General features: G+C 39.9%; 1 protein-coding gene across 1 annotated transcript in view; it reads left to right on the top strand.

Moving 5' to 3' along the window:
- Window positions 1-23,874, top strand: part of TSPAN12 (tetraspanin 12) — a 31,777-nt gene extending 7,903 nt beyond the window's left edge. Inside the window, exons 3-6 of the mRNA XM_009638149.2 lie at window positions 9,440-9,514; window positions 13,893-14,000; window positions 16,838-16,981; window positions 22,975-23,874. Coding sequence (XP_009636444.2) covers window positions 9,440-9,514; window positions 13,893-14,000; window positions 16,838-16,981; window positions 22,975-23,280 — 633 coding nt within the window. The 3' untranslated portion in view covers window positions 23,281-23,874. The remainder of the gene's footprint in view (window positions 1-9,439; window positions 9,515-13,892; window positions 14,001-16,837; window positions 16,982-22,974) is intronic.
- The last annotated feature ends 972 nt before the right edge of the window (window positions 23,875-24,846 follow it).

The raw sequence follows: 24,846 nt of genomic DNA, 5'->3' as shown, positions 1-24,846 counted from the left end.
CAGAAGTCCAGACAGGTGATGTCCATTGGTTTTCCCTTGTCCACTGATGCTGTCACACCATCATAGAAAGCCACTAGGTTCATCAGGCAGGACTTGCCCTTGGTGAAGCCATGCTGGTTATCTCAAATTACCTCCCTGGCCTCCATGTGCTTTAGCATAGCTTCTAGGAGGATCTGTTCCATGATCTTCCCGGGCACAGAGGTGAGGCTGACAGGTCGGTAGTTCCCAGGGTCTTCCTTTCTACCCTTTTTGAAAATGGGTACAATGTTTCCCTTTTTCCAGTCACCAGGGACTTCACCTGACTGCCATGACTTTTCAAATATCATGGGGAGTGGCTTGGCGACTACATCGGCCAATTCCCTCAGGACTCTGGGATGCATCTCATCAGGTCCCATGGACTTATGTGCTTCCTCCCTCAAAGTTCTTGACAGTCATTGATGCCAAGGGCAGTAGAAGAGACTGAAATAGCACTGGAGCTGAAAAGGTCTCTGGAGTGATACTCCCTGGTGAACGGAGGAGGGAAGATAGTAATAGAAAGGTTGGTGAAGTGGAATGGTGGAAGTGGATACCAGGAAACTATTGAAAAGACAAGGACTGGGGTTGTTGAGGCTAGAGAGCTGGGAGTGATACCAGGATGGGAATGAAGGATGCTGCATCTTGACTGAGAAGAGATGGGCAGCTGCTGAGATGATATGTGGTCTTGCTGCCACAGTGGGGTTTTTTTTTCCTTATGTCCTTCCCAGCTCCTCTTTTTTTCATTGCTTGTTTGCCCGGCTTTTTTTCCTTTGCTGAAAGGAGCAGGGAATGGGAGAGTCCCTGAGAGCAAGGAAGGAGTAAATGAGTAGACAGATTCACAAAGCCCAGCCAAACCTCTGTGTCTTGTCTGAAAAGCAGCCCAGCCTCACCGGTGGGGCATGCCTTGAGGCTGTGGTTCAACTGCATTCTTGTTGCCGAAGACTGAATATGGAGTGGATGTCCTGCCAGGTAAATGAATCTCTCTCTCTTGCCTAGTCTTGCCCTTTTGACTAATTAATCAGAGAGCCACTTTGCTGTGTGCACAGGGGCTGTCGTATGGGTTTTGTATCTAAGAGCACTTCTTCACTCAAAATGGTGAATGTTTGAAGTGCTTTGGGGCATGCTGAGGCAGAGTTATTGCGTGTAGCAGCACCAAATGGGTCTGTTTTACAAGGGAAAAGGATTTTCTTGACCAAAGAAGCATTTTTATGGTGTTTTGTTTCCTTGGTAGAAAACAAAGAGGAGTTAGAGAGATGAAGGATGCTGTGTTCTAAATGAGGGGAGAAGAAGGGGGAAGGGAATATTGTAAGCCCTGAGGAAATTGTGGTCTAACGTCTATCTTTACCTATGTCCTGTTCAGTACTTTACCATGACCTTGCAATGACCCTTACTCCTTGGAGTTCATTGACTTGAAGTAATTGAGTCTTGAGCAAATAAATCCTAGTAATTGTCTGAAGTGCACATTTGCTTATTTCCAAAGTAATACCTGTTTCCTTATTTAAGCAAAGATTAACTGGTAAAGTAAAAATTTAGAACAGATCATTAATATCACATAGCAGAATTGAGGCTGTGAACAAAGTTCTACTATTCATAAATAATTTTGTTTAGTTTTTAAAAAAACAAATGGGTCAGTCAAAAGACCTTTGGACACATACCATAGAAAACTAAAATGTTGATTGCTGTAAAATATATTCTTTTGATTCAGAAAATTAGTTATAAAGGTTTTGGAAAAAGCTACTATTATTTATATAAAACTTCGACTTTGCAGAGGTCACAGGTTTTAAGACATGTTGGACAGATTGACAAAATTTGGTGATCTGGGAAACTGAAATCTAAAATAATAGAGATATTTGATCATTTTGCTGTGGAGTGTATTTATTCTGAAGAACTGGATGGCATTCAGTAGCTAATGTTGTAAGCTGGTGGTTTCAGCCCATTTCCTTGTTGACTTGTGACTGTGTCTCTCACAAATTTCTGCATTGTCAAGCAAGTAAACCAAATTTTAAATCAGAATGACAAATGAACTGTTAATCCCTTCAGGGCAGGGCTGAGGGAACTGGGGAGGGAGGAAGGGGAGGCAGGGGAAAGTGTACGCCGCCGGACTGGATAAATGGAGATTTCAGTTTTCCATGCAGCTTGTCTGACTCCATTTAATGAGCGTTTGCTCAGTTTTTAAGAAGTATAGCTGGATTAATCATTAAAATAACCTTCTTAGTTTGTAAACCATAATAAAGGTAAAGGGAACCTTAGCTTGTAACTTACTGAGGGAGGAAGGGCTTTTTATTAGATTTTGTGCAGAAAGAGTCTGGTTCCTGTTGGCTGTCCAGTGTTGTGGTGGTGGTGGTGGCCATCTGAGGTTTCTCAGGGTGCAGACGCTTGTCTGGATGGCTTGCGCCTCAGTAGAACAAGGCTGATGCTCTCAAGTGCTAGCCATTGGGAAATGCTATGCATAACGCTTTTAAAATCCCCTGGCATCTGTTTTACATACCATGTACTCTGGTCTTTTAGAGATTCCTATAAGGTTGCGTTCTGCAGCTGCCTTACCCTTGGAATCTCCTTCAGCCCCTGCCCTTCCCTCCCAGAGCTTTCCTTGCTTCTCTTGCCATATGGACCATGTTGCCCAAGAAGGTGGTGTGAGCACCAGACAGCAAGTCTGAGGAGGCTGGACTTACTGATCAGCTGCTCTTCATTTGCTCTGACATGAGGGTTGTGGTTTTTCTTGAGTCTGAAGGGGGAAAAAAACTTTTATATCTTCTAGGGGAAAAGAAAAATGCTTGGGAAGAGAGTGGTAAAGCTTGAAAGTAGATGTTTATTAAATGAAATACAGAGTACATGAATGATGATTCATTAATAAGTACAGTAACTCTTCAAAGAAAGGCACGTTTGGTCAAAAATGGAAGGATTTCTATGGTCTTGTAGACCAGGTTCTCCAAAGCTGCAACACCCCCCAGTGCTCTCACTTTTCTTCACCGCGTTACAATTTCTGACTCCAGATGTTAGCCCCTGCCTGCCATTGCCATTTGCTTTCATATACAGAATGCTCTCTTGCTTTCTCACTGTCTGGAAGTGGGTTTAAGAAGTCGTCAATATTTTGAGTATGTTGTGTGATGGGATATATTTGTTCTCTAGGGATTAATTTAGTAGACTGCAAAGTCTCCTCAGGTTTTCTGGGATGGCAGTAGTTCACTAGGAAGCTGTCAGAACAGATAAAATAGGGTCCTCATCCCAGTAACAGGAGCATCATGCGACATGCAAAGCAAAGATTTGAGGGAGGAAAAAGATGAATTAAGCTACTCTTGTGCCTTTCTAGTTCCACTGAAATTTGGGTTGCTGCAGAACCCTGTCTCTTGCTTCCAAACTGCAAACAAAATGATCCGCACCGCGTTTGGTACGAGTGGGATCAAGAGAGCGTGACTGGGGATGTGTCCAGGTCTTTGATTCTCCTTGTGTGTGGGCTAATAGACCACTGATTTTACAGGTTATAGTAGATGAAAATGCTGATGAGGCATTCAATAGGTCCAGGGAAGTGATTGAATCCCCATCCCCAGAGGTATTTAAAAGACATGTATATGTGGTACTTAGGGACATGGCTTGGTGGTGAATTTGGCCGTGTTAGGTTTATGGTTGGACTCAATGATCTTAAAGGTGTTTTCCAACCTTAATGATTCTATGATTTTATAGGTCATTGGCAAAAAATTACTGAACCCAGCTGTGGCAGAGCAAAAAAACCCCATGTGGTACTACTTGATGAACATAGTTGGGTATACATGGCTTTGTGGTACAGCTACCCTTACCTGCCTGGGCTGCTTGGCACCAGAGGGCCACAGTGACTTAGTGGTCACAAAGCACCCTAAGTCATCAAACTTCTATGAGGGCTCCTGCTGCTAGCTTTGTTTCTGGCACAGTGCTTACACTAGAGTTTGGAAGGGCATCCTCAGAGGGCAGTCATGTGGGTTTTGTATTTGTGTTTGTATCTGGGATTATCGTGGTAGCTGTTAATAGGGCACTGGGTATTCAGTACAGTAGCCAAGGCAATGTGAAGGAGACTGCTGCAGGACACTGGAGTTTTAACTCTAGTTTTCCTTTGCTAAATATAATTCGAATTTAATATTTCCACTAATCAAAATCTCTGAAAAAGTCCATGTTTTTGGAAATACTTTGGAGAAGGTTATTTTAAAATAGGGACTGGGGTGGGAGAAGGAGCAAAATTTTTACAAACTTCCTCCATGTATTGTGTTTTCTGAAGTCTCAGTTCTTCTGTTGTCCTGTTGCCACGTTAGTAACAGAAACAAGATTATTTTTCACCATTTTTTTTCACCTGTTGCCTGAAAAGCATAGATAAATTATATTAAGTGATTAATTGCAGGAATCGTGTGGCGCATTCAAGACAAACAGGAAAATCTCTAGAACTACAGTAAGAGTTTTGTATTACATCTCTGTAAAAAACATAAAACATTTTGCTTCACGCTTTATATCCTTCCCTGCAGTTGCCCACGATCACAACAAAAAAATCCTGTACTCTGCAGGATAGAAAGCCATGAGGGAGAGATTTTATGTTAGGAGGCCCTTCGTGTGTGTGCTGTTCGCCGTTACTCAGAACTGAATGGGAATTGTTGGAACAAAGACCTTTTAAATGAATGCAAAATATCTTGGATTCAGTAATAGCGATTTTGTGCTTGTGTTTGCTATTTTTATTTGTGTTTGTATGTGGTGGTTGAGATGATCAAGAGAGAAATGTGTTCCTGTAATGTATTCTGTGGTGGTGGTCACTCACTTGGTTTGGTAGAGCAAAAAGAATAGCAAAAAACCCTAATAATTTAATTAGGATAAATTAAATTTGTCGTTCAGCTGTTAGCCTTAGATAGAGAGATAAGAAGACATTTTGGGCATATGCCAGAGCATATATGCTCCATATATGGAGCACTGGCATATATGGACCTCGTGTCCTCTTACAGGATGCTGCTGTTGTGTGCAGGAATTTTATTCAGACTAAAAGTTGTGAACCTATTTAGACGGTCCATGCAGATCTTTCTAAAAATAGTTTTAAATTATTTTGATGTTTTTAATGCATAGGTGAATATAACATGTACTGTTCTGGTGCTTTATCACGTTCTGATATCCCTTATGCAGGTAGCTGTCTGAAAATAGCCATTGGAAGTAGCACAAAACCTATTACTTCAGTGCTAGTTCCTGTTTTTTTGTTTCTTTTTTTCTGTCCTTGACTATTTACTTGATGGTTACTTTCCTTCTGTAGTTGAATTTCATCATCATTGGATTTCCATGCCATGTGTTCCACTATCCCACTGTCCTTTTGGTCTTACATATCGATTCCCTGTAGAAGTGGACTATGGTTGTGTGACTTTCACAAGAGCAAGACCTCTCTGGAGGCGGTTACAACTTGTAGTAGCTGAGTATGATCTCAGCATCTCCACACTGGCTGTAAGTAAATGGCTCTGTGCTGTTGATGTGTCCTGCATCCGGGCTGTTGATGGTTCTGCATTGGAGTTTTCGGGGCAGGATGAGGATGTTGGCTGTGGTTGCTCTGACACCTGTACCACACGAAGAGTTCCAGCAGAACAGGGTCTGGTGACTATTTAGGGAATATGCTTAATAGCTTTCCTTGGCTCTTCATGCCCCTGTCTCTTCCACATCTCTTTGAAAGTGGTTTTCATAGTAATGACTCCATTTCTGTTCCTGCTTCTTTCCTGTTTACTCTTTTGCACAAGAAAGGAAGGGGAATGGGATTCTCCTGAACTCCAGAGTTCCTAGTCCCTTCACCTCTGTCTCAGGACTGATGTGCTGGAAAAATACAATTGCTTAACCCTCCTCAGGCTGCCAGTGCTGCAGCTCTGGAGATGGAGCCGCACACACATACCCATACATTGCTGCAGGAAAAAAACCAGGTGCTTCTGCAAGGTTCCAGGTATGAGAGGAGATGCTCCTGTTGGAAAGCTACTGCCTTACTGAGCAGCTGCCCGCCTGCCTGCCTTCTGCCCCTATGGCCAGTGGCGGTGAGCACGCTTAACGAGGAATTTGCAGCAGAACCAGCTCCTGCTAATTGACAGCAACCACTTGACACCACAGGGATGCTGAAGTTTAGGATCGTGACCACATATGTGTCCATGACTTAGTGAGGAGCAGTAAATGTCTACTGTGGTTTTTTTTTTTTTTTTAATTGACAAATATTTTTTACATTGAGTTGTGTGTTTTCTACCAGCCTTTCAGTCATTCAGCTTCTCTCAAGGAAGCAACATTTTCGCTTTTTCACAACCTTACTGGCAGAAATCCTTCAGTGAAAGTGACTTTGCTGGGTTTGTAACAGGATGAAGGCAGCATTTCAATTTTCTGATGACTTTGCATAGTCTGCCTGGGGAGAGAATGACAGTGGTTACCAATTGCCTACAAAGAAGTTAAAAGTCTGTAGGATTTGCCATGTAAATGCTCTCTAGTTTTTGAAGCAATCGTAGCTTTGCGTTACTGCTTGTAGATTTTATTTTGTTACATGCTGTAGGTATCTCTGCAAAACCATTTGCTCCTTTCTGTGCCTTTCCTATCCAACCCTCTCCCTGCAAAAAATAAACTCAAACCCAACACAAATAAAATAAATAAACCAGTAGAAAATATCTGGGCAGTGGCCGAGAGTGCTCGGAGGGAGCTGTGCTGTGGGAGGTGGTACCAGTGAGCTGCTGGCACAGGTTTGAGCATAGTGCACGGTGGTGTTCCTCAGTGTAGCCATTCAGCCCATAGGAAGAAATATTAAGCCTTGCTTCAAAACCAAGTCCCTGTTTCTGGCAAAAAGCAGAAGTGTGTAAATGCAGGAAGATGCATTTAGCATTCAGACTCCTGTGGGAATTTAATTGGGGACAAGGAATAAGCATTGAAGCCAGTAATACTTTCTGTATTTGGAAGATGGAAATGAAGGGTAATAAATTTACATAATGGTTAGAGGGGTTTTTTTCCCCACACAACTTACATAAGAATTATTTGTTTTGCAAACCATTACATTTGGAGAGAGGTACAATATTCCCCTTCAATAGCCGAGTGCAACTGAAGATCCTGTGTGCAGATTTGGTGTGCCTGCAGTTGCTCAGGTCCTACACCGGGCTTTCACGTGTGTAAATTCCTTGTGTCTTTTTTTTTTTTTGTCTTTTGCCTTATGGACAGATGATGTGTGTTCTCAGGACAGAAGCCTTGATTCTGCAGTGTGCTGATGTGTCCAGCTGTAGCTGCAGTCAGGAGTACTCAATTCCTGGCAGACCTAGAAGTGGTTTATGAGTGAATCTGGCTTAATAGTTTTCTATCCTAAGCTATATTCAGGAACTGGAGAAAATCTTGGGTTTGGCTCTTCTGTCTTCAGCTGCTACCAGAAACTTTCTTAACTGTGTGCTGACAAAAATGAGGAGATTTCAAATGTTAAGTTTTGTGAATGAGTGAATGAGTGAAATATTACAAGGAACTGCAAATTAAGAGTTTTCTGGAGAATGCCACATGTACACTCCCAGTTATATCACTTTGATCAGTGAGTTTTGCGTAAGATTTGGGGGATAGCAGGCAGTCTCAGGCTTGTTATTCAATTAGAGTATAAAACTACTGACATTTTCTTTGACAGCTGAGGACTCAAATTTGTGTTTCCCCTAAATGTTTAGTCAGTATTACCCACAAAATCCTTAAACTTTTTTTTGGTATGAATTGAAGAGCTAAAGCACGTGGCATTCTTTGCTCCTTTCAAAGTGAATACTTCCCAAAACAGATTTCCATCTTTTTTTTTTTTTTTTTAAGGAACCCTTTGCATAACTTGCAGTCACTACAGTGATAGTGGATACATTGTCTAGAAGCTCATTAATTTTTTTTTTTAGAGAAAACATCATTGTTCTTACAAGGTATGACTCAAATTTCTTCCTTTCTTGAACCTTTGGAGAATGAACATATTGGTTACTGAAAGCCTGTATTGGAGCTCTGCATGTCCTTCTAGTGTTGATTTAGAAGGATGTGCAATGTCTTGCTCAGCTGTAATGACTATGAAGATGCAATGTGATGTGGTGGAGACCAGCAAAACAGGATCTTTTCTTTCAACACCGTCTTTATTGAACAGACCTTTGCAGGGGATGGATATTAGTGCAGGTTTCTCTTGAAAATTCACATGGATATTTTACGTGCACGTTTTTAATTTGGCTGTTTGTCTCTACAAATCTAATTCAGGGAGTTAGGTATCTGTGAATTACTCAGTTCCAGTCTACTGTGTGAATGAAAAAGATGCTGTGTAGATGACCATTAATTCCACTTGTGGATTTATTTTCTCTATTTTAAATACTATATCTTACTAACCTTTTAATAGGGGAAAAAAACCCCAAAACCAAAACCCACTTGCTCTTGGTACATGTTTTGTGTCCTTTATACCTGTCCTAAATGGATTCCAGAAATGACTAAATTAGAAGCCTTTCAGCATGTATGATACTAATGGAATTATATATTTATTCTGTTTCATATTGTGATGGCGTTTCTTTGATTTCCAAATAAAATTAAAATCCATGAAGACTCTAACTTAAAGTCTTGTGTACTGAGAGCAAGGGGGAGCTCAGTCCATTGATGTGGAAGAAAGTTTGGAGTCAAGAATGAATGGAACTACTGCTTTAAATAAAAGATAAATGGCTTACTTTTAATAGAGAGCACCAGTTAAGAGAGTCTTAATTTCTCCTCAGCTTTATTCTGCAGTTCAGAAAAGGTTTGTTGATGCTATACAGAAGATAGCCCTACTCCTTTTATTTGCAGCAACCATTTTTTCTTAACCATCATTACCAAGACCTGTACAGCTTCTTCATTTATACATGTGTTTTCTATTTTTAAATAGTTCAAGGGTTAGATCTGGTAACAGACAAAGATATTTCAAGCCATCCCAAGAAATATTTGTACATTTATGCCTGACCTTGAATATCTAAATCACTTTGATAAGAACGTAGCTTTCAAAAACCTTGTTTACTTCCGTCTTGTCAATTTTCTCTATTTTTATTTTTTCTTCAGCTATTAGCATGATTTGGATATGTTGCTTAAGTGGATAGAACTAAAAAAGACATTTCTTTTTTTCCACATATGAGGGGAAAAAAGATTGTCCTCTTTGGAACTGTTATAGCATAATGTATCATGATAGCCTTGTACTCTTGGGCAACAAGGAAATGAATTTATTTTCCCATTGTAATGTTCATATGCTTCATTTTAAGTTAGTAAGAAATATCACACGACTTAAACTTTTAGCAAGTTTGCTGCATGAATCTTTCATATTTTGGTTACAAAAAGGTATTTCAGATTCCATGTCTTCAGGCATGTGAAAAGTTAGTAATGTTTGGAGATGTCCTTTAACATTGTTAAGTCTTTTTTTCAAAGTTAACCTGAATATCAAAAATAACTAAAACCGTTCTGTTCTCTGCAGTACTTTGGAAGCTTGCTTGTAATATTCTGCGTCGAACTGGCCTGCGGTGTTTGGACCTACGAGCAGGAAATAACGGTGAGTCAGAAAAGGAGGCTGCATTTTTTCAACAGAAGAAAACAAAGTTTTCCATTAGCTAGCCGTTTTCTAATTGCTGTAGTGTTTATCTTTGTGCATTATTCCGACAGTCTAATTTCATGCAACTGCCTTTCTTTAAAACAGAGAATTCTTCTGGGAAAGCTTGTGTGTCTGGAAGGTCCTCTCTGGGTTTCTCCCCACCCCCTCTACGTTTGAGAGCCAAATCCTGCAGCCCCTGATTTAAGGACTCTATTTTTTGTTAATGCTTGCTTAGGCAGGTTCTCATTGGAGTCAGTGGAAGTTTTGAGGATAAAGTATGAATTTAAGGCTTAAGATAAGTATTTGAGAGAGGAGATGTGAGAATTTGAAGGGATTTTGCCCTAAAAGTTCTTCCATGTTTTAAAGAGCTATAGCTGAGTGTACTACATTGTAAACAGACAGTGTGTTCTTCCAACAGAGGACTTGCTGTCTCTCAAAATCTTCACACTGCCTCCACAAGCTATAAATGCCAGTTTTAAGCAAAACATGTCTTAGCTATAAAACACTCTTCAGTAAACTTGTGAAGAGGTTTTCTCTCTGTCTAGTTTTTATAGCTGTACCAACCTTTAATTTTCAAACTGAAGACTTGTAACCATCATGCAAGAAAATGGGTAAGCGTTGAGTGGAAATTAAACTGAAATGTTACTCTGCTGGCTGCTATAGCCTTACGTCTCGTACTCAGTCTGGTACATTTTTATGAACAGAGGGACAAATATTTTCTCTGAGCTGCCAAGATATGCCAAATATACTGGTCTTTCCAACAGCGAGCAGCAATTACACTGCAGTAAGATGGGAGGGAGCCTTCCTGATATTTACACAGTACTGGGACCAAAGGAATTTCTGGCAGATTTGAAGTCTGAAGTTACGTGGCAGCACTTTGCCTCAGCATTCATTCCCTTGCGGTACAGATTCCAGAGGGGTGTTCTAATATAACAGCCATTAAGGCTATCCCTTTACTTCAAATGCCAGCTTACGTTGATGCATTTGAAAATTGGGAATGTGGACAAGAGGCATGCTTCATCCTATGGGCACAGCTGCCCTCTGCGGGGGGTTTTGCCAAAGATGACAGTTACAACTAACATCCATCTTTCCACAGAAATCTTGTCAGTGGAAGCTGCCTGAAATAACATAGCCTTCAGTGCACTGGTACATGCATTCTCCAGCCTTCGCTATTCAGTTAGAGAACCTGAAATTACAGTGTGTTTGAGTGTGACCCCCAAGCTTTCACTTACCTGCTATGCTACCGAAACCCAAACCTGGGACACTTTGATAGAAGCTGGCATAGCCCTACCATATGTTAAGGCACTGGTGGTGCTCCTTTCCTCCAAAATAACCACAGCTGTCCCTGCACTCCTTTGCCAAAAGAAGCAGCGCTGAGCTCTGTCTCTGTGCCTTCTGCAGTGGGTCACAGTGAATCCAGATTCTCCACACTCCTCTGGTTCTTCCTCTTTCTCCCAAGAGTTCGAGTGTATGAACATGCAAATAGAACAAAAAAAAAATCTCTTCAGCAACTGCTTTTCTTTTCTTTTTTTTGTCTCTCTTTATGCTCTCCCTGTAGATTTTTTTATATTTTTTTCCTCATCCTTTGAGATACTGCTTTTTCTGTTTTCTCTTTCCATTTGTTTTCCTCTTCTTATTTCCTTTGTCCTAACACTACTGCTCTTCATGTGATGAGGTGGGCCAGACTCAGCTTTCTCACGGCTGAGACCTGTAGGGAATGTGGCAGTCTGGAAGACCACAGTTGTTTTTCAGTGGTTCTTTCATAACTGTGCAGGTCACTTCCCTAGAGCATGCTTTCTCCTGCTCTACTTGATAAATATAAGAAAACTCCCTCTTAATACTCATGGGGGTGACTTGATGTCATGTTGGTTTCAGTGTAGCATGAAATCACAGGAGCCCCTGGTGGTTTCAGAGAATCAGTTGGCATTAGTGTAGGTGGGTAGGTGATGTTGTCAAAACGTCACCAAGGCATAACCGCCTCTGCTGATCCAATATGGGCTCTCCTTGGCGTGTGGACAAGTTGCTGTAAGAGTCCTCGTATAAACAATTTTCCTTCCAGCTCATGATAGCTCTCAGCATGAATTGTGCCTCGTGACTAATTTATTCCACCCGCAGGATTGAAAAGCCAGTGTGGGTTCTCGGCTTACTTGGGCATTGGTCAAGCCTTGAGACTCATTAGAAAAATAATAACGAGTAAGTAGATCTCAACAGCAAACCGAGCTTTACAGAACTTACGCTAAAATCAAACCAGCATCTCTAGTTTGTGTTTTTCTACGCCCTACACAACAGTGCTGGTGTATAGTCAAACAAATGCATCTCAAGGTCACGTACTGCTGTGCAGTACTGTGTGAGTGAGCTGACGGGAAGCTATTTAGTAGATACATCAGTGTCCTTAGTTTGATATGTTGGCATTCTCGGAACAGTCAAACACAGATTCCAACATCCCTTCTTAGCTCCAGAATTTGAATTGCCTTCCTACAGTGGGGTTTAGTTTGTTTTGACTTGCTTTTAATTTCCTTCTCTCACTTCTTGATTTTATTTTTTTTCCTGCTTTCCATTGTTTTCATAAAGAAGTTAGACGCCTTGTGCTACGTGCGTAACCTTGGACTGTATTCAACTCAAATAAGATAATAAAAAAATAGTCTAGCAAATGTGAGCTTAATTGCAGCGATAGCAAATATTATCCAAAGAAAGCAGAGTGCTAACTTCCAGCTCAGTGGAAAGAGAAGTGCATTGAGTACAAAATCAAATCTTATTATTATAGTGACCAGTGAAAATGTTTGTGGTAGAAATATTCTGTGATGCTGTTTTTAAGTATTGTTAGTACTTTACTGCTAGCATGTTTTTCATGTGGACAACTGTGAGTTCAATGCTTTATAGCTTTAAGAAATAAAAACTTTGCAAAGTGAAAGGTGTGTTAAATTTCTGTGATGATATTAATATATTAATATACATGATATATAAAGCTTTACCAGGTTGGCAAAAATGTAGTACAACTTAACAGCTGTAATGAAATACTATCAAATGGTCTTATTTGGATTACGGAGTCAGCAGGCAGTGATTGTCACTATATTTTTGTAGAGCATCTAGCATGACAAGGACCAGGCTCCCTGGGGAAGTAGTGTGATTTATTTTTTTTTTTTCCCTTGGGTTATATTTACTGATATTTGCAGAATGCCCCTACTGTTCACTCCAAACTGAACAGGATAGCTAAGTCACAGCCACTAGAGGAGCGGGGCTCCCCCACCCTCCAAATGAGAGCTGGTCTTACAGTTGTGATTTCCTTCACCATGACTATTAAGGCTAATGGGAACAAGGCAGAACTCAACATGAATAGTATGTGTGCCTAGAAGGGCAACTGCAAAGTCTGCAGCTTCTTGTCTTAGTTTGGTGCACTGAAATTTGTACTGCTGACCTGAAGTTAATATTTTATCTTGACTCTTAACTGCATTGTATGCCAGCTGCCATAGCACTTGCTTCTATTGTTTCTAACAAACTCCTAACTGAGGGTCATAGTCTGGCAACGGAGAGCACCAGCTCCTCACTTCTGAGTAGTCAAATTTGAAAGAAAAATTCTTCGAGAATCCTTCTTTCAGAAGAAAAGATTTACAAGGCCATGAGTGTGTGTGAAGAAAAAAGTTCAGAGGGCCTCATTGCCTACGCTTCCTTGGTTCTCTTCTTTAGCAAGATACTGAAATTGAGCACATTCAGGATACCCGTGTGTGGGACTCAAGGCAAAGCCAGAAAACCACTGAAAAGAATTTCAGGGTAGAATTAATCTCAGTTAATTTTACATATTTAGAATTTAGATGTTTAAGTATGTCACCTTAGACAATGAATTGGATTTGAGACTTCAAGGGAATGATTCATCTGCTCTGTTTAAAATATTTATCTTGAGATGAATTGCCCCATATGACTGCCTGTTTCATTCTGTTGACTAAGGTGACACCAGAGAGAGACCTAAATTGGGGCAGACAAATGCCATCCTCAATGACTTGGATGGGGCTCGGTTGAAGTTTTATGCCGGATAAAAAAAAATCTGGTAATGATCTAATCAAATTGTACCCAACTATCTCTGAATCTCCCCAAAATGCAGCTCCTTTTTCAGCGTACATTAATTAGTAAGCAAAGGATACAAATAATTTTTCCCGATATTTTAACAATGACTCATGAAGTTTCAGTATCGTAAAAATTGAAGCACTTGTTTTCCTGCTTTATTTGAATATAAAGTTATTTTGGTCATCACACTGGAAAGATCTCAGAATAGATGGAAGTTCTGGGTTTAGAGCCACAAGCCAACTGATCTGTTGTATGAGTCACTTGTCTTTCCTTGCTCCAGGTTCCAGTGCAATGGTCTGATATGATCACACTGAAAGCCAGGATGACCAATTATGGCCTACCTAGGTACCAGTGGCTGACCCATGCTTGGAATTTCTTCCAGAGGGAGGTAAGATGACAGTTAACATATATTACTTCAGCTCACAATTATTTGTCTGCTAAAGGAAAAGGTTTGGTTTTAAGTGAATAGGTAAATAGATGCAAGTTCACTTCATGTGAAACCCTGTGTAATGATGATACCTGTTAACATCCCTTGATATCTAACTCTTGAGCTTTTGTAGGCCCTAAAACACCAAAAGAAGTATGTTATTACATGTAACTAAATTGCTAACACTGCCTTCTTTGCTGGTAAGGTTAGGACACCGACACCTTTTAGGATTATTACAACATTTAAGAATATGATGTGTATAAAATTAAAAATCTGCAGGTAAAGTAAGATGAACGTTTCTGTATGCTGTTTTAATATTACACTGTGCTCACCTTCCTGTAGGCTCTGTTAGTTTCCTTTCATGGAGCTGTCATCGTTTAGATACATGTTTAGCTGGAAATGAGTGAGAAAGGAAGTTTCCAAAAAGATGCCAACACTGTCTCTTTGGCTCAGATTAGAGAAAGTGATCAGAGTTTTTATTTCCTTTGACAGGGGGGCAGGAAACAAACCAAAAAGCTGCCTTGTGTATTCACAGCTTTGCCCTCTAGCCTACTAAAATTCAGAACTGTTTTTAAAGAACGAAGTATTATGTTACAAAAACATGAAATTGCCCAAGGTAAAATCCATTAACTCCAAATATAACTCACGTGCAGGAAGAGAACTCTTTAAATGCCTGTCATTGTGCTGCCCTTGTTGAAACATTGAAATCTATCATTGTTGCACAGATTTCCTGTTTATTTAAACATTTCCTGGCAGCACTTGGTTAGTCTGTATTTATACTAAAACCTGAAAGAAAGAGTGAGGACTGCATTAGGTTAAATGCCCCCCATCCTCCCCAGACCCCTGCTCTGGCTATGCAAATGCTCTGTGAAACGGAATAATCCTTCACATGCAGGTAGAACAGTTGTGTCTGTTCTGTACCTGAAATAACATAATCAAATGGCCTCGACTTCCCTGAATGGAGCTGATACTGTAATTTGGTTTAAAATTTGGCTGAATAAATTAAAAGCTGCCTCTCATACTCCTAGTTGTCGTAGTGTCATCGTAATGGCTGGTTTTAAAATGAATATTAGTAATAAAACTTCAAGTGTGCCTTAACTCTTCCAGGGGAGAAAAAGTGCCTGTTAGAAGTTAGATTTCCTATATTTCATCTCTGACCAGAGGAATGATTTGGGGAAAGTTTTTGAAGTGACCTGAGAAGGCTCTTTCCCAGCTCTGAGGTAGTTGGTGGGCTCTCACTTTTATTCTGTCTGCTCAAAACTCAGACGATGGATGTGTGAGCCTGGTGTGTGCTTTATGCCTGAATGAGCACGATGCTCGGGGCCCTTCTTAAGTCAGCATTACAATTTTGTTCCCAAAGAAAAAGATTTGTAATTACAATTTTGTTCCCAAAGATTCAACTGTGATCAGCTTTGTGCTCGTTTCTTCTGTGTATTTTAACATCTGAGAGAGATGGGAAATGTCTTTTCCCCCCAGTCTCTTGCTGGTCTGATATGAGAGTTGTGACCATGCTAAGGAAGACAGGGAGAGTCAGTTGAACTGGGCCAGAGGGAGAAAAGATTTGAGAGTAAGAAAAGGGTGTCTTTGCAACTACAATGAGGAGCTAAAGCTTGAGTTTTCCTTAGACAGTCCCATGCTGGGAGGATTTTTATGACTAATGAGCTGATAAAAACAGAGTCATTAAAGCTGTGGTGAAAAAGGAAGACGTGAGATTTGTCAGAGGAAAGGTGAAGTCCAGTCACGGTGTGTGCCAACACCGCGTCTGGGCACAGATCTGCTTGGTTGTGACCAAGGAATGGCATGGTATATACAGGACTCTGGCTCTGAGGTGAGTAAGGGGGGCAAATGTTCCCAAGCCCATGGGCCAAAGGAACCAGGTGATGAATTCCAAACACTCAGGCTGGTACTGGAGGACATCCAGACAGAAAAAAAGTAGCATCTCGTTCCTGCAGCAAAGCTTTTTTTCAGTCATATCAAGTCCCAATCCAATGGCAAAGAAAATCTAATATAGCAGCTTCAGCCCTTTTTTATGTGAAAGCAGATAGGAATGTAGTAGGCTGGTCGTTTGGCTTTAAATCTCTCTGGGTGCTTTGCAGAGGAGAAGACAGGTTGTTAGTCCTGGTGGTTTTTATAGCCAATTATGGCTCATCTGCTTTGCAGCCAGGCTTCCTACTTTTATGGTTGATTCTGTTGCAGTGTTTATTTTAGTGTGGTACTGCTCTTTCCATTCTCCTTTTTCCTTTCAGCATTTGTGATTTCTATACCTTTTTGCTCACTTTTTCATCCCCCCCCCCTTTTTTTTTCCTTTATTCAAATAAATTTATGCTTTTTCTCATCTGGTTTCCAACATAGTTGTAGCCTGCAGGGATAGTCCTCATGAGTAAGACTTTAATCATCTTTTCCTGCTACTTCCTTCAGCCATGGATATATTTGTTCATTAGTTACCCTTTTGCCATGAAATTACCGTGTGTTAGTTCCTTGCAGTAAGGATAGCAGAATTACAGGTTAGGACAATTTCTGTGAAGCATCCTTCGAGGTAGCAGTTGGAATTTAAAGGACAGCAGAGCAGTATCATCGGCTGTTTCCAAGGTGTTCATCGGTCACTATACTACATTTTTCCATTGCTTTTATGTCAAAGTACAGCAAAAGAAGATATGTGGAAGCTCTTGTAGATATTTTTAGTTGTATGTAAATATTTTGAAAGTTCTTAATGGGAATTTATTTAGCTTTTTCGATGACCTACCATTATGAGGAAGTAGCATCATTATTGCTGATCTTGGTTAATCCTTCCTTTGCAGTTTAAATGTTGTGGGGTGGTGTACTTCACAGACTGGCTGGAAATGACAGAGATGGACTGGCCACCTGACTCCTGTTGTGTCAGAGAGTTCCCAGGATGCTCTAAGCAGGCGCATCACGAGGATCTCAGCGACCTTTATCAGGAGGTAAGAAGAAAAATGTGGATATTTTGGAAGGCTTTGTACATTCTTCCGGATCAAGTCATTTTTCAAACTCATCACTTGCAGTGCAGTAGAAAGTTTTGAGGAGTAATTGTGTTTATAGAAAGTGTTTATTGTGTTTGTTTATGTTTATTGTTTATTAATGCTGAACTGGGGGGGAGGAAGGAAGAAAGGAAGAACCCACCCACCCTTACCTGGAAGTCAGCTAAGTTAGTAGCAATGCATTTAACATCTGAGATATGCTTAAACATTGAGGTATTTGTTTTATATTGGGTAGGTTGGAGTTGAAATTTGCTCCAATCAAAAAACAAAAAAATAGTTTCGGTTTAATGTCCAGTCTCCAGCTTGCCAAAGTAAGATAAATTCTACTTACTGTATGGTAGTGAGGACTGTAGTGGTATGTACAGTGAAGGGTGCTTTTGAGAAGTCCTTTGGAAGATGAGAGCTCTCTTGTTAACACAGGGATCATGCAGGGAGGCAGGTAATTCAGTTGCTCTGCTGTGAGCAAGCACAGAAACTTTGTGTGAAAATGCTCTTTCTCTCTAACTCTACTACATTACAGTATGATTATTATTATAAAAGAATTTTTAAAAGCCTTAAAACGCGGAGACGACTATTTGAACTCAAAGTAGGTAAGGGAGGAGATCATAGTAGCAAGTCATAACTGTTCTTAGGATGAAAATTATTGTAACAAGTAAACATGTTTGCTACTAAAACTCTGGGCTGTTCTCATGAAAATGTCATAAAAAGTCACCTTTGTCTGGAGACTGCTTTGCTACATACCTTTTTTTTTTTTATGCTAACATACCTCTGAAGACCTTTAATTGTGCATTCAGTAAGATCAGAATGACCAACAGTCCAGGTAGTTCAGTAGCAACAAAAAGCACGTCTCAGTCAAGTAGGTATGAGGATCTGAAAAGAGGTGCATTCTTCGTTTGCTTGCTGTAAGAGTAATATAGGGTGCGTAGGAAGGAGGATGGTCCCAATGAGCATGCTTTCAGATGCTGCAGCATGAACATTTCTCTAGTGGACAGTGTAAATCTGCATTTCGGCAGAGCACCCAAAAAAACCATTTTATCTTGTCCCAGTCTCCTACTGCTGTTCAAGAGTCTTTCTTACAAGAGTCTATCATATGGCTCTTGTATCTCTCCACGGCTCCTGAACCTCTGAAACAGGCGAGATTCACTATATAAACAAGCCAAGATGAATATTAGCTATTGCCAGGAAACAACTGAATTTTTGGGAAATGGCATTGCTGATGTGGAGGGATTTGCTAGATTTGTATGGCATTGATTCTACAAGTAGAAATAATACAATTTATTCTGGACTTTCAGACATCCATGCTAGGCCTTGTGTGCTTCCAACTAGGAAGAGGGAAGGTAGCACTGCCAAAAGGCAGGTGCCTCAGAAGGCCAGTCTGTGCTAGGGAACCTTAAAGACAGTGGCAGAGGCTGTTTTCTTTCCACCAGCTGCTTGTAGAGCCTCTCCTGCCTTATGGCAAGGCTTGCAGCACTGGTTACGCTTTAGAAGTGTCAGTCTCTGAATGGGAAAGCCATTCAGGCTTCTTCTGGGGCCTGTCAATCTATTGCACATTCTTGAAGAAGAAAGAGCTGTGCCTCACTCTGCAGTAATGGTTGTTTTTTCTAATACTGGTGCCAGTATTGATACCATACAGCCAACCTCTGCCATAAGGAGCCCTCAAGGAGCGTAAATGTATGGAAGCTGCAGAATGTTCGTTTGCCTTGGGCGTCCTTCCTGCTTATGTGAAAAGGCAATCGTATGTAAGCAGTGTCACTCAAAAACAAATTTTTGAGCTCAGGAAGCCCACAAATTTCTGAGAAGGAATACTAGTCACTAGAGCGTCTCGTTGAAACTGCAAGGTTTTCTCATCTCTTCTGCTAAAATCTCGTTCCCACAGCCATATTGCAGGAAAGTGGTTCTCTGTGCAATTTGTATATTCAGGTTCTTTTGGTTCTACTTAAGGAAAATTAATAATGAAAAATAATAATGATGTAAAACATAAGGGCTCTGAGATTTTAAAACCCCCTGATTTAAAAAAAAAAAAAAAAAAATGCCCCTTGGCTTTTTTTCCAGAAGAAACCTAAAGGGTACATTCTGGTTCTTCCCCTACCATATCCCAGAGCATTTTGGATGGATTCAGCTCTTAGCAAAAATTTTTTTTTTGGTTGTCTACTGCAGAATCAGTTCCAAAAAGGGATAGGCTGTTTTCTGTTTTACTGCCCACAAAATACTCTGTTGCTCTTTGAGATATGTGCAGTATTTGGTTGGCAAAACATTTTTCTTCCATGGTGCTTGCCTATGGGTTGTCTCACAGGCTTGTACAGTATACTTGCTAATATGCTTATCTATATCATGCAAAGCCAACTTACACTCACAAGGCTAATCTGCCTGACTTCTGCTTTGGAGAACTGAAGGAGGAAAGCCTTTTTAAAAAGTGATTCAAAACAAACTTGCATAGTCTGGTGGTTCGAGAGGGAGCCTGATGAGATTAGCCTCGCTAGCCTAAAATTGGCGTATGTAAATGCTTCGCAAGTCCATTCTGGTACTTCAGAAAAATTCTGTGTAGTACTTCCAAACCAAACTTCAGTTTTCTGCTGGGGTAGATAAAATTGTTTTGTTGTCACTGCGCTGTAATTTTCTTCTGGGATCTCAGTGCTTTCTGTAGTGGAAGTTGGAATCCTTCACAACATAATTTCTGTAGAAAGCAAGGTGGCTTACTTATAGTTCTGCTTGAGAGTATTTTTGGCAGGAATCACGTTTTCTCTGCTGGATTTTGAAAGCTGTTTTTGAAATGTGTTTGTCGTCTTAGACTGCTTTTATTCTGACAAGCTTCACCTTTGGTGCAGTTCGTGGAAGAGACTAACCTTAGAAAGTGTGGTTGAGGGAGGTGCATCAAATGATGATGTGGCCTTGTGGTCTGAGGACAAGGGGAGCTCTGCCCATCTTGTGATTGGGAAGTGTAGCCTAGATAAAATGATTGGTAGGAGTTGATATCTTCAGAAAAATCAAAATAGCGTGTTCAATATTTGTTCTTTTGTTTTCTAGCATAGTTTTGAGTATACTCAAATTTGATTATACTCAAAATTCGAGCATGCAACAGATCTGTTGAATATGCTGATGGCTTATCTGTTCTACTCTGAGAAGTGCCTCATTTAAGATCTGTTCCTTATTCTATGATGTTGCAGTAAATCAGAAATGTATGCTTTGTTTCCATTTTAAGACTGAAAATATAAAATGGCCTTTGTAATAAAAATGAACCAGGCCTTTAATACATAGCTCTGTAGGAGTTTGAAGCTAATTCTTCTGAATGATTGCTGTGAAGTTTTGTACTATTTTTGAGTTGTCAACAAGAGCTCCTTGTTTAGTGACAAACTTTTACTTTTGCTGAGAGAAGTGTATTTATGTACTCTTTAATTGCAGGCTACCAACTATGAATGTGTTGCATAAGCAGAAATAAAATGCATAGATGTGGCTGGATATTTCTCAATTTTTAAACTGATTTTGAACATGTATTAGAGCAGAACTGTAAGAACATTATTAAATGGAGGGAGGCAGTCTATCTAGATGGGGCATAATTTGTCTCAGTTATGTGTCTGTACTGCAGGAGATGTAGGCATTAATGTTATTGCTATCTGTTAATGGATGTTTCCTCTAGGCAACAAATGAACTGAATTTGAATACTGCTGTGGTTGAGCATTTTTCAATTGTGACCAGCATGTACCTTCATCCCTTAAAGTTATTAATATTAAATTATTAAAATGCAGCCAGTTTCTTTGTAATTAAAAACAAATTTGGAAAGTAATGTAGTTACAACACTGTCTTCCAGTTGAAGAAAAAAAGACACCAACGTGACAATTTTTATTCCTCATCAAGTTCAACTACATTGCTTTTGCTACAGTGTGGGGTTTTGTGGGGGTTTTGTGTTTTTGGTTTTTTTTCTTTTCAGATTTCAAATAATCCACATTTATTTCTTGTTCTGTCTAAACTATGTTAATGTTTAACAAAATGAGACACTGAGATGACGAATGAAGAAAAGACGTTGAGATCCTTTAACTTTGGTACAACTGTTAGATAGTACCTAAATTTTATTTAGATCCTAAATGAGAATCTGTTGACTGCAGCGTGAATTTTGTGTGTGAGGCAGGCAAGAATCAGGCTTTTCATCAAACACCTTGAGGACTGTAGCATTTGAAGTTGTTGGCTTTGGGGAATCTCTGCGTGATTGAAAACTTATTTATCATGTCCTCTCTTCAGATTCTGCAACTTGGATCAATTGCTTTCTTTTCATAGAAAAGCTATAAGGAACATGGAGTAAGGATATAAATGCAAAAATGACATTTTGAAGATAATGCCCATTTTGATGGGTTCTTGATGTCATCTGCTGGGACCAATGCCTTGTGGTACCCATGGTGTTATCCTGTCCAGATTATTACTCTGAATTTTCCCTTGGTGGCTGTGTTCCTTTGATTTCTGTGCTGTGAAGCCCTGCAAAGTTTAGAATAGAGAATAAGCATGGCCTAGAGTAGTTCAGGGCATTCTCTTCAAAGTTTTGTCCCTGCTAAGACTGGGCATCACCGTTTCTGGGCACCAAGCACCGTAGCCTGTGTTTACGCAGTAGTTCCCAGAGCCAGTGTCTCTGTGTATCGTTGCTGCCTTATGAGGGCTTCGGAGCTTTCCTGAAGCCTTGTACAGTAATTATTTGTCCATTTAAGCAAACTCTTGAGTGTGCGCTGATGGATTGGGAAGAGCTGAGGAGTCAACAAGCAACTATTCTTTCTAAACTTCCGTTCCTAGGAAGCATCAACTTGCGATCTTTTAACAAACTTTCTGTTCATCAGACTTTTTTCTTTGTAAATAGTAATAGTAATTATTATCATTCTTTAAATAATTGCTTTGGATTTACACCTGCTCAATGGTAGGGAGGGGTGGTGTATGTGACCACCATCCTAACACAGCGTGGGGATGCTCAGCCCTTTGGAGCAGGGTCTAGCTGCCTGCTGGGGTTTGTGCAGACTCTGGTGCAGGGTGGGTTGTTACAGCTACTCCCTTGGTATAATGGCATTATAGTAATTAACAGAGAAGTTTCTACAGTCAGGACAGAAATTAAGCCAGTTAATTTTAAAATACATTCTACAGATAGGGGAGATAGGCGGAGTGTAGCTAACCTGAATAGATACGCTTCTTGCAATGAGGAGATGCTTCTAGTTCAAGAATAAAAAGCAGGAGCGAAGCCACATGTATGTGATATTATTACTACTAAGTAAAATCTGTTTGAATGCACTGCATTCTGGAAATTTGGCAGAAGTCCTCCACTAAAGGTTACTCCGTTCGATGCTCCTTACTCAGACGGTGTCTGGAATGTAATGATTTTTCTGCTCCCTAGGGACTTTCTGCGGAACTAATAAACTGGCCCATAATGACTCCAGATAAAATGCTAAAAAAGAAAAGGTGGGAAGAAACACTGATGAGGTTATGCAGGTCTGGAGACCTTTCCTAGAATATTGTTTTAACTTCAGATTGTAGTGTTATTTGTAGAAAAAGTCTCTAAAGAGTTTAAAATAATTGACAAGCTTGAAGATCTGCAATTTAAGGAGAGAAATGAGGATTAAAAGGATTTAATGGCTTTTAAATGTTCACAAAATTAGTTGAGTTTTCTTTAAAAATCAGTGATAGTTGATTGAGGAACTCAGATTCTGAACGGAGTGATTTCTGAATTGAAGAGTAGCACAGCTTCTTACATGCAGTGAACTCTCAGCGTATGAGAAAACTTAAATATGGCATTATGGAGGCGATTAAAGAGTAGGCAAAACAATTTTCAAAAAGTACTGTTTGAAGGAGGTGAGAGAGAGATTTTGGGGAGCCAGGAGAGCCAGCGCTAGGTTTAGGACAAGCTAAATCTTGGGAACTGCAAGCCATATAATACTAACTAATTTTTTTAATCTGTTTTTGTTTCATAGGGATGCGGTAAAAAAATGTACACTTTTTTGAGGGGGACAAAGCAATTGCAAGTGCTGAGATTTCTAGGAATCTCTATCGGAGTAACGCAGATCCTGGCTATGATCCTCACTATTACTTTGCTGTGGGCTCTGTACTACGACAGAAGGGATCCCGGGGCAGATCAGCTCATGGCCCCGAAGAGCGATGCCTCGCAGCAGCTGTCGTGCCATTCCGTGGAGCTGCTGAAACCCAGCCTGACGAGGATCTTCGAACACACATCCATGGCAAACAGCTTTAATACACACTTCGAAATGGAAGAGCTATAGGTGATGCAATGAATCTGAGAAGTCACGAAGGGTTTGAATTGGGTTTTGTTGTTTTTATTCTGTTCCATCAAGTATGCCAGATGTCTTCCTATGCTTCGGAAAACAGCTGATGGGTGGAAGTGAAGGGCCTGTGTAGGAAGAAGGATAAGCCTGTCAGCCTCTTAGAAGAGCCATGAAAAAGTTGATTTTGTTCCTTTGTTTTTTAAAAGGCACTCATTCACTGGGCACAGTAATACTTAACTTACTGTCACAGGCTGTGTGATGTGTAAAATACTGGTTCATTCACAGGTGGACAGAACCTCTAAGGAAGCATCACGGGAAAGGAAGAGAAATGCTCGTCTTCGGAAGAAACAACTGGGCTTTGGACAAACAAAATGTGACTTCAGCTGAAATTGACTTTTACATTTTTAATAAGCCATTTGGAAAATGTCTTAATCAGGGATCTATGTATATACAATTGTGTGTTTTTGTGTGTGCATGGAAAGCAGAACTACAATTCAAGTCAATACTTGGATTTAAAAATTTGCAAGATGTGTTAAAAGGGCAAGATTTTCTTTTTTCTAACAAAACCTTTATCTTAGCTGTTGTTAAAGATGTTCTAAAACGTCTATTTTTATCTAACATAACTGTTTAATTTTTAATTTTAAATATATTAAACAGGGATTAAAAACAAAACTATGACTCTGGACAATAGACTTTAATTTTCTGAGTAATTCTGGAGAATTCGTCTTTGAAACAGTTTGTTCTATGGACTATTTCTTCGTAAAAAGAAAAGAAAAAAACCTGTAAACATTCTTTCCAAAATGGGAATCAGTATGGGAGTAGCACATTATTATAGATAAATCTTTTCTCCTGTCTGTGATTCCCCTGAAGGTAGAAACAAAACACTACATGGAAAATGCTTACAGTTCTGGATGCTATTGCAATAATTGTAAAAGTACATAAGGAGAAATTATACTTGGCGGTGTCTTCATTAAGAGCTCTCTAGTGGCTTAAAATGCCAACTGGAAACAGCATTAAAATGTATTTATTGAGGTGGGGAAAGTGCATTTTACTGTATTTTTATGAACAATGTTTATTTCATAGGATTATTTTTACAGTTGGCCACACTCCTGAAATATATATTTGTTCCACTGAGTACAGTAGTTTGTGGCAAATGGATTTTTACATAATATTACATTTAAAAAAAATCTTTCAGTTGTTTTGGAATTTGTAAAAGAAAAAAAAAAAGCAAGGTGTGACTTCGGTAGACAATAAATTTACTTTTGTCTTAAATTCCATAATGGCTTTTTTATTTTTGAAGTCCTAGAGCGTGAAAGCTTTGGGTGGGAGTTGGGAGGGTCCTCCTCCTGGTGTGAGTTAATTTGCCGTGTCTACCCATTCCACTTACTCTGGTGTGGAGAAACGGAATTGTAAATTTAATCTTCTTTTTTTATTGCTTCTGAGAAAACTTCTTAAGGGCTCGTGAAATTAAGCTCTTCAGTTGTGTGGGCTGCTGTTTGTGTTTTAGCAGCCTACATGTGGGTGTAATTATTTCATGGGTACTACTGCTGCAAGCAAGATTAC

This window comes from Egretta garzetta, unplaced genomic scaffold (assembly GCF_000687185.1).
Source record: "Egretta garzetta isolate BGI_Z169 unplaced genomic scaffold, ASM68718v1 scaffold64, whole genome shotgun sequence".
NCBI classification, from domain to species: domain Eukaryota; kingdom Metazoa; phylum Chordata; class Aves; order Pelecaniformes; family Ardeidae; genus Egretta; species Egretta garzetta.
The sequence above is the reverse complement of the archived record's forward strand: the minus strand, read 5'-3'. Positions and strand labels throughout refer to the sequence as shown.